This window comes from Dipodomys ordii, unplaced genomic scaffold, assembly GCF_000151885.1.
Source record: "Dipodomys ordii isolate 6190 unplaced genomic scaffold, Dord_2.0 Scaffold107, whole genome shotgun sequence".
NCBI classification, from domain to species: domain Eukaryota; kingdom Metazoa; phylum Chordata; class Mammalia; order Rodentia; family Heteromyidae; genus Dipodomys; species Dipodomys ordii.
Window position 1 is genome coordinate 2849010 of NW_012267323.1, and position 9880 is coordinate 2858889.

General features: G+C 54.1%; 1 protein-coding gene across 5 annotated transcripts in view; it reads right to left on the minus strand.

Annotated features, from left to right (window-relative positions):
* Window positions 1-723: 723 nt before the first annotated feature.
* The window catches only part of Sema3b (sema domain, immunoglobulin domain (Ig), short basic domain, secreted, (semaphorin) 3B), a 15700-nt gene continuing 6543 nt past the window's right edge, over window positions 724-9880 (minus strand). For all 5 annotated transcript variants that reach the window (XM_013028140.1, XM_013028139.1, XM_013028143.1 and 2 more), the window contains 15 exons: window positions 9689-9846; window positions 9470-9532; window positions 8702-8821; window positions 8529-8619; window positions 8217-8336; window positions 4162-4307; window positions 3693-3804; window positions 3512-3581; window positions 3274-3418; window positions 2619-2838; window positions 2002-2093; window positions 1858-1899; window positions 1242-1399; window positions 1081-1136; window positions 724-986 (listed from right to left, as the gene is read on the minus strand). In XM_013028140.1, coding sequence (XP_012883594.1) covers window positions 736-986; window positions 1081-1136; window positions 1242-1399; window positions 1858-1899; window positions 2002-2093; window positions 2619-2838; window positions 3274-3418; window positions 3512-3581; window positions 3693-3804; window positions 4162-4307; window positions 8217-8336; window positions 8529-8619; window positions 8702-8821; window positions 9470-9532; window positions 9689-9846 — 1844 coding nt within the window. In that variant the 3' untranslated portion in view covers window positions 724-735. The remainder of the gene's footprint in view (window positions 987-1080; window positions 1137-1241; window positions 1400-1857; window positions 1900-2001; window positions 2094-2618; window positions 2839-3273; window positions 3419-3511; window positions 3582-3692; window positions 3805-4161; window positions 4308-8216; window positions 8337-8528; window positions 8620-8701; window positions 8822-9469; window positions 9533-9688; window positions 9847-9880) is intronic.

Below are 9880 nucleotides of genomic sequence, written 5' to 3' on the forward strand. Positions count from 1 at the left end.
GCGGGGCGCCGACGCCTGCGACCCCGGCTGCCCGGGAGGGACGGAGACCTGGGGGATCCGGGTTCGAAGCCCACCGGGCCGTGGCGGCTGGGGGAGATGCCTTTCCCGCCAAAAAGCATAAAACGGGGGGTGGGTGCTGCAGGGATTGTGGCTCAGTGGTGAGAGTGCGTGCATGAAGCAGAAGCAGCTCGGGGACGGGGTTGGGAAGGTGGCTCAGTGGTAGAGCGCTTGCCTTGCATGCCTGAGGCCCTGGGTTCGATTCCTCAGCACCACAGAAGCAAAAAGAAAAAAAAAGCCGGAAGTGGTGCTGTGGCCCAAGTGGTAGAGCGCTCGCCTTGAGCTGAAGAGCTGAGGGACAGCGCCCAGGCCCAGAGTTCAAGCCCCAGGACTGGACCCGAAAAAAGGGGGGGTGGGGGAAGGTACCCACAGGTGTGGTCAGCCCTCGGGTCTCCTGAATCAGATCAGGGGATTGATCTCAAGGGGGAAAGTGAGGATGGGTCTCTCCCCAGCTGGGTGTGTGGTGTGTGTATGTGTGTGTGTGCGTGCGTGCGTGTGTGTGTGCGTGCGCTTGGAGGAGACTTCATGGGGTTGGATTTTTTTGTTTTGTTGACCATGGAGCTTGAACTCTGGACCTGGAGCGCTCTACCACTTGAGCCACTTCCAGTTTTCTGGTGGTTCATTGGAGATCAGAGTCTCACAGACTTTCCTGCCCGGACTGGCTTTGAACTGCAATCCTCAGATCTCAGCCTCCTGAGTAGCTAGGATGGCACCTGGCATGGAGTTGGACTTCATGTGGGCCCGGTGTGTGTGTGTGGGGGGGGGTGGGAGGCAGTCCTGGGGGCTCACCTGGTTGTAGGCTGCCTCCCCTGCACGCTGGAAGGTCCACTCCACGCGGGCCTGCAGAGAGCGGGGCTCACACTCCAGAAACGCGCTGCCGCCCTCCACGCCGAAGACCTTCTGCTCCAGAAGCGTGGGGCGAGAAGAATCTTGAGACAAGGGAAATGTCAAATTTGGGCAGGGCAGGGCAGGGCAAAGGCATCTTCAGGGACTGAGGCTTTGGGGAGCAGATGAGCTACTCACCCCCGGAACACAGAGTTCTGGGGTCACCGTGTCTTACATCTTGTCGCCGGAAACGCCTACGATTGGTGGTGGTGGTGGGGGAAACAGGACATTAGGATGGCTGAGTCCCTTCCCCCACTGTTGTTAAGGGTGGCCAGCAGAAGGATTCCCACCGCACCCACCTCTTGGCAGTAGGCTGGAAGCGAGTGCATGCCACCCCGTCCCACGCACAATAAGGATCACGGGCCAGGCAGCATTCCGCACAGACGCGGCCGTGGGCAGCACAGCGGTGCAAGGCGATCTGGGCCACGGCGCTCCGGGAGGCTGCATACAACTGTTGCTAGAAGACAGAAGAGGCTCCAGGCTGATGGTACCCGCCTCCTGCCCACCAGACATCCAATCCCCATGCTTAACGGGGATGTCTCACCTTCCCAAGCCACGGCCAAGGCCAGCCTGGCACTGGTGACTCACGCCTGTAATTCTAGCTACCTCAGGAGGCTGAGAGCTGAGGATCGTGGTTCAAAGCCAGCCTGGGGTGGCAAAATCTGTGAGTGTCTTAACTTCAGTTAGCCACCAAAAAAAATAATCTGGCAATGGAGTTGTGGCTCAGGTAGTAGAGTGCTAGCCTTGAGCTCAAAATCTCAAGGATAGTGCCCAGGTCCTGAGTTCAAATCTAGGACTGCCTTCTTCCCCCACCCCAAACCTGGGGGCTGATAACTATCAAGGCTGAGATGGTTAGAGTTTCTGGGATACAAATTCAGTCCATCCCACCCTCTGGACTTCTTTTTGGTTCCTCACCCTCTTGGAGGAGATTTGCAGGCTGGTAACTGCGGCTGAGTCCTGAGAGGGAGCAAGAAAGGAAGATGGAATAGGTGCTTACTTAGCTTTGTGCATGGGGGTGGGGGTTGGGGGGGATGTTGGTGACTAGCGGTGAGTCCTCACCTCAAACACATGCAGCTCCTCTAAGAGCAGACCCTCCGAGCTAGACCAGCTGCCCTTGGGGACTGAGATTACCTTCAATATTGTACCCACATCTGCAGGGAGGAGAAGGGAGAGAGAGAGAGAGAGAGTGGCTATTGGCTTCAAACTGACAAATCTGTCAGGGACAGGAGTCTCCTGCTTCACCCTCTGTCCCTGGTTGGGTCATAAAGAGGCAGAGTGTGCACTGGAACAATCAGGGAGCTGGGCACCGGTGGCTCACGCCTGTCATCCTACCTATTCAGGAGGCTGAGATCTGAGGGTCGTGGTTCAAAGCCAGCCAGGGCAGAAAAGACCCGATGAGACTCTTATCTCCAATGAACCATGTAAAAACTGGAAGTGGAGCTGTGCCTCAAGTGGTAAAGTGCTAGCCTTGAGTACAAAGAGGCTCAGGGACTAACAAAGCCCCAGGACTAACAAAGAGAGAGAGACACACACACAGACAGAGAGAAAAGAAGAAAGGAAGGCAGGCCAGAGTCTAGACAAAGATGCAGGGATGAGACTGAACAGGACTAGTGCCTTTGGTGTAAGGAGCCATGATGGTGTCCTGTGGGTGGCTGTGTGCGCGTGTGAACACTGACCTGTGCCAATGAAGAGGACATCATAGTGTCCATCGGCAGCTGCTACGCGGTCTACAGCGAGCTGGGTGAACGTATACCCAGCTCCCACTTGTAAGAAGAGAGGGCGCCCCCCCATGGGCAGGATTGAGTTGTACATGAGAGGGTGGTTCCGGGCAAACTGGATGACGTCTTCAGGAAAGTCCTTGGTGGAACTGAAGGTGCCGAAGGTCTTACTGGGACACTAGAGAGGGCAGGGAGTAAGTGGGAACACGGTCAGGGGAGACGGGTGGGTAGCCCTCCATTCTAGGTCTTTGGGATCATGGGAGGCAGCAGGAGACAGGGAAGTGCCTTAAAGATTTCAGGCTTGGGCTGGGAAGGTGGCTTAGTGGTAGAGTGCTTGCCTAGCATGCATGAAGCTCTGGGTTCCATTCCTCAGTTCCACATACACAGAAAAAGCTGGAAGTAGCACTGTGGCTTAAGTGGTAGAGTGCTAGCCTTGAGCAAAAGAAGCTCAGGGACAGTGTCCAGGCCCTGAGTTCAAACCCCAGAACCAGCACACACACACACACACACACACACACACACAGAGGAAACCATAAACCAAGGAGACCCCAGGTCAAGTTCTCTACCCTTGAGATGTGAAGTGAGTTGAGGCAGGGGTCCCCTAGCAACGCACCATGCCAGGCCGGGGGTAAGGGACACGGCCCTGGTAAGACACCCACTGGTGTGTGGGCCCCTCCTTGTGTGCAAAGGGCCCCAGGAAAGCGCGGCGAATATCGTTCATGCTGTAGACACACACGGCAGAGCCCTGAAAGATGCCACTGTGGAAAATGACAGGAGTGGAATGAGGCGGACCCAAGGAGGCCAGCTGGTTGTCCCTGGGGAGGGGGTGTCCCCCACCTCCAGCCCCTCACCTGGAGGTGGAGAAGACAGCATAGAGCAGTGGGGTCTGTCGGTCCCTGGAGGACAGCAGGAATACATCCTCTGCAGGGAGAAGTTCTCGTTGAGGGGAGGGCCGAGGGGGGCGAGGACAGCCCTGGCTCAGCGAGGTTCCTGACCCCCTCCTTCCTCCCACCCTCTGCTCAAGGCACTCACGAAGCTGATCGAAGTGGGTGTCACCATCAGCCCCAGATATGGAGCACACTAGCCTTGCCTTCAGGAATGTTGTCCACTTGTTGACCAAGCTGCGTTGGCCACCCATGTCATTCTGCCAGGAAAAAGAGATCCCAGGGGATAAGAGGAGGGTGTCAGCTGGGCACTGGTGGCTCATGACTGTTAATCCTAGCTGTTCAGGAGGCTGAGGTCTGAGGATCATGGTTCAAAGCCAGCCCAGGCAGGAAAGTCTGTGAGACTTAGATCTAATAAACCACCAGAAAACTGGAAATAGTGCTGTGGCTCAAATCGTAGAGACTTAGCCTTGAGCTGAAGAGCTGAGGGACAGTGCCCAGGCCCAGAGTTCAAACCCCATGACCAACAAAGAAGAGGGAGGAGGAGGAGGAGGAGGAGGTGTCCAGTGAACAAAGGGGCAGAGGGCAAGCTCTCTCCAGGAATGAGACTCCCTTACCCTGCAGATCTGACCAACTCGAGACACAGTCAGGCGTCCCATTGCAGGGGCTGATTCTACGGCAGATTCGTGGAAGAAGAAGTAGATTTTATCATCATCGGGGTTCTCGCTTTCTGGGATCCAAAAGACCTTGACAAACTTGGGTTCTAGTCACAACAGGCAACATCAGAGAAGCAGGCATTAGTTCTCTTCCCCACATGGAACCCACATGCAAGATGACCACAAAGTGGCCAGCTACATGGGTGCAGACCCTAACAACCAGCCTCTAGTACTGAATTCCTAAGATCAGCCTGCAATATGCAAAGGAAGCCACGAGGTGGCAACACAGAGCGTCACTGCCTCACACTGGCTGAATCCATAAGATCAGATTGCAATGCATAAAAGATGCCACAAGGTGGCAGCACTGAACGTAGCTTTCTGAACTCACTGGCAGCATCTAACCACATGCCTCCCCTATTGAATCCATAAGACTAGGCTGCAATTAATAAAACATGCCACAAGGTGGCAGCACAGACCATGGCCACCTCATACTGGCAGCTACAAGGGAGGACCCTCAAAGCACCAGCCTTCAGTACTAAATCCATAAGATCAGGCTGCAATGCATAAAAGAAACCACAAGGTGGCAGCACAGACCACGGCTTTCTGAACTCACTGGCAGCCTCTAACCACCAGTCTCCAGTACTGAATCCATAGGCTCAGACTGTAATGCATAAAACATGCCACGAGGTGGCAGCACAGACCATGGATACCTCATACTGGCCTCTACAGAGAAGCAGCCTCTAATCACCAGCCTCCAGTACTGAAGCCGTAAAATAGGACAGCAATGCATAAAAGAAGCCATGAGATGGAAGCATAGACTATGGCTATCTGAACTCACACTGGTTGGTGCCCAGGTGCAGGGCAGGGGGTCCTGTCCTGGACATTGAGGACAGGGGTGGTATGGACAGTTCATGCCCAAGGGGTCTCCTACATAGGGATCTTTGTGGGCCAGGCCCATGCCAGGCCCCAAGGCGCATGTCCACCCGCCTCTCCTCATTCACGGGCACATCAAAGAGGTAATTGTGGCTGCTGAGGCAGAGACGGGACATGGAGTGGTGCCCAAAGCACCACCCTGGCAGGGACTGGGGCTCACTGAGGAGGGCAAGCAGGCCCAGGTGTAGTTGCTGTGAAAAAGAATGACCACTATGTGTGCGTGCTGTGCCACAAGACCTTAAAGTCGGTGAGCCTGGGGCTGAAGGCTGGTGTGGCCCACAGCTGCCCTGCCCAGCCATACAGTGGCAATACAGACCTTGTCTATCTGAACTCATTGGCAGCCTCTAACCACCAGCCTGAATCCCTATGATCAGACTGCAATGCACAAAACATGCCACAAGGTGGCAGCACTGACCATCTCTGCCTGACACTGGCAGCTATGTGGAGGAAACCTCTAACCAACCAACCTCCAATCCACAAGCTCAGACTGCTGTTTACAACAGGAGCCACGAGGTGGCAGCACAGACCATGGTTTTCTGAACTCACTGGCGGCATCTAACTTCCAGATCCGAGTGCAATGAATCAAACATGCCACGAGGTGGCAGCACAGAGCATCTCTGGCTCACACTTGGGAGGTCCTGGGAACAGTATCTAATTACTAGCTTCCAGTACAGAATCCATAAGATCAGATTGCAATGCATAAAGAAGCCACAGGGCCAGGTGCTGGTGGCTCATGCCTGTAATCCTAGTTATTTGGGAGGCTGAAAACAGGATCTCAGTTCAAAGCCAGCCCAGGCAAAGAAAGTCCGTGAGACTCATCTCCAAGTAATCACCAGAAAAACAAAAGTGGCGCTGTGGCTCAAGTGGTAGAGTGCTAGCCTTGAGATGAGCTCAGGGACAGCGCCAAGGCCAATTTCAAGCCCCATGACTGACAAAAAAATAAAATAAAATAAAAAAGAAGCCACAAGGCGGCAGCACAGACCACAGATCTCAACTCACACTGGCAGCCTCTAACCACCAGCCTTCTGTACTGAATCCATATGATCAGACTGCAATGCCTAAGACATGCCACAAGGCGGCAGTACAAACTATCACTACTTCACTGGCAGCTTCGTGGGGCACCACTATCCACCAATACTGAGTCCATTTCAGTGTAATGCATAGACCATGCCACGAGGTGGCAGCACAGAACATCACCTCATACTGGCAGCTACCTGGAAATAGCCTCTAATTTCCAGCCTCCAGTACTGAATCTCTAAGATCAGACTGCAATGCACAAAATATGCCACAAGGGGGCGACACGGACCACAGTTATCTGAACTCACTGGCAGCCTCTAACCCCCAGCCTCTAGTACTGAATTCGTAAGATCAGAGTGTAATACATGAACAATGCCACAAGTTGGCATCACAGACCATGGCTACCTCACACTGGCAGCTACAGGCGAGCAGCCTCTAATCACCAGCCTCTAGCACTAATCCATGAGATCACATTGAAATACATAAAATAAACTATAAGTTGAAAACATAGACCTTAGCTATCTGAACTCACATTGGCAGCCTCTAACCACTAGCCTCCAGTACTGAATCCATTTGATAAAACATGGATAAAACATGCCACGAGGTGGCAGCACAGAGCATCTCCATTTCACACTGAGAGCTATGTGGAGGCAGCTTCCAATACTGATTCTCTAAGATCCAACTGTGATGCACAAAACATACCACGAAGTGGCAGCACAGAACATCTTCCACATACTGGCAGCTACCAATTACCAGCCAGTACTAAGATCGGATTGCAATGCATAAAGGAAGCCACAAGGTGGCACCACAGACTATGGCTATCAGAGCTCACACTTGGCAGCCTCTAATCACCAGCCTCCAGTACTGAATCCATATAATCAAACTGCAATGCACAAACATACCACAAGGTGGCAGTACAAACCAACATTACTTTAGCTGCTAAGTGGGGCAGCCTCTAACCACTAGCCTCCAGTACTGAATCCTGAAGATCAGGTTGCAATGCATAAAAGAAGCCACAAGATGGCAGCACAGAACATGGTTAGCTTAACTCACTGGGAGCCTCTAACCACCAGCCTCCAGTACTGAAGCGGGAAGATCAGATTGCAATGTACAAAATTAGCCACGAGGTGGCAGTAGAGACCATGGCTACCTGAACACCCAGGCTGGAACCTGAGCTTTCTAACCTTGGCCCCTTTCTTCCTCAGACTAAGGAGGGAAATGAGGCATTTGGTTTCGCCTCCATTCATACATCTTCCTCCCAAACTGACTAGGAGTTCCTTGATCTGGCTTCAAATCCTCCTGGCTGGGTCCCATGCACTTAAATTACTCCAGTCTCTGACAGCTCGATCCATTATCATTGCTAAGCTTGAGTTTGCTTCTGTTCTTGCTTTAGGACCTTTGAACTACTTGTTCTTTCTGCCTGGGATGTTCTACTCTTGATTCAGGATTTATTTATTTGCTTGTTTGCTTATTGTATTGTTGTCCTGATGTTGATGCTTCAACTCAGCGCATGTGGGTAGCCTCAGTTTTTTTCTGAGTGCTCAAGGCAAGCACTCTACCATTTGAGCCACAGCTCCACTTCTGGCTTTTTGCTGGTTAAAATTGGAGATATGAGTCTCATGGACTTTCCTGACCTGGCTGGCTTTGAACCATGATCCTCCGATCTCAGCCTCCTGGGGGTAGCTAGGATTATAGGCATGAGCTTTGAGCACTTGCCTTTCAATTCTGGTTTTCTTGTGGTCTCTGGGAACTCAAATCTCCTCTCAATAGGATGACTTGCTTTCCCCAACACATCTCTTTTTCCTTTTCTCTCCGTTCTCTCATTGTTTTCACAGCCCCTGACTCGAATCATATTTTGTCTTTGTTCTGAGATGTGTGAAGTTGGGGTAGAGGCTGCACCTGTCTGTCCCTGTAACCTCCCCCCCCATACCCAGTGCCTGGCTCAGGGTGGGATTATAGGAGCTACTTGGTGGGAGGTCTCTGTTGCTCACGTTACCACTGCTTGGCCCCTCTCCAAGGTGGGAAGATGGCTGCCCCCCCCCCCATAGGACCCACCAGTCTCTCACCGTTGAGCCAGCGAGAATCATGGGGCTCTGTTCGGAGACTCGGACGCTGGCCCAGGCTGCGAAAGATGGTAAAGTCCCGGCCCATGAGGTCTGCTGCCACCCCTGAATACAGCTCTTCCCCTGTGGACAGGGCACGCGCTGCTCAGCCAAGCTGAGGGGTGCTTCTTGGGGGGGGGCGGAGGAGCTCTAGGGAATCAATAAAGATGATAGGGGATCCCTGGGAACTCTTGGGAAGGTTCTGGAGTCTGTAAGGCATTCTGGGAGTTCTATGGAGGAGCACGGGGGGGAGGGGTCCCCAGCCTGGAGACTTACCCACCAATACGGATGCAGCCCTGTGCCTTGGGTCGTAAGGACTCTTGCCCTTGCCATCTTCAAACCTGCTTTCTAGCCGGAGCATGGGTTCCTGGGAGGCAGCGAATCATGAATGCCAGGCTTTCCTTCATCCTCCGAGTCCCACCCCCCTCCGCACCAAGACCTGGCCTCACCTCCAGCCGGTGGCCCGCCTCCACGAAGGCACAGGTTGGGTGGAAAGCCCCAGTGCCACAGGCCAGCAAGTGCGTGTGGTTATAGGCGTGCAGCAACTTCACGAAGTTCATGCACTCCGTCTAGAGGGGGCAGTCAGGGGCCGTGGTAATGTGGCTTCCCCTGGGCGAGGCAGCCTGAGAACATTCCAGTACACCAAGCGCATCCCATCCCTGATCTTTTCTTTTTGGGCAGGGCCTGGGGCTTGAACTCAGGGTCTGCGAGTTGTCCCTGAGCTTTCTTTTTGCTCCAGACAGATGCTCCACCACTTGAGCCACAGCTCCACATCTGGCTTTTTGAGTGGTTCATTGGAGGTAAGAGTCTCACAGACTTTCCTGCCGGGGCTGGCTTCAAATCGTGATCCTCAGATCTCAGCCTCCTGAGTAGCTGGGATGACAGGCGGGAGCCACTGGTGCCTGGCTTCATCAGCTCAGGCAAATACTAATACTAATACTGAAGGCCTTGTGTGACCAGCCGAGCCCTCATAGGGCAAACCTGGGAGGGGTATGGACCTGCACAATCTCCCCCTCCCCTGTCCCCCCCCATGACTCAGAAGCACCCAAGAAGAATCACATGGGCCTCCACCCTGACTCACCACCTCCAGACCTCAGCCACCTCGACCTCCCTGCCCTTACCCCCAGCCAGAACAGGCAAGCCTCTGTCTCCGCTCTGCTCTGTGTCTGGGGTGAGGGGCTGATCCCCCCCTCTTCCTCACCCCCCCCAGCACTCACGCTAATGTCCTTTCCAGCCCAATTACACTCTTCTCTCCACTCCACAGGGGCGGGCCAGGCCAGCTGGAGGGGACAACGGGGTAGAGGCAGATGCAGGTTAGTGACCTCATAGTCTGGATCCTGGGGTTCCCCCTCCCCATTCCAGGAAGCCAGCCCTTTGGGTCTGTCTAGGCAGCCTGGAGTTGCCTCCTATGGCTGAGATTCAGGGGTCCCCTGCACCTTCTTGGCCCGCTTGCTAATGTCGTCCAGGCTCAGGGAGGCCACGTGGTTCTCGGCCCCCACGAACAAACGTCCGCGCTCTTCATCCACCAGCAAAGCATCATAACAGCAGGTCCGCTCCAGCCGAAAGGTCCGGAGACCATGCCAGGTCTGGAGCTCTGCAGGGGACAGGGAGACGGGGGGGGGGGGGGG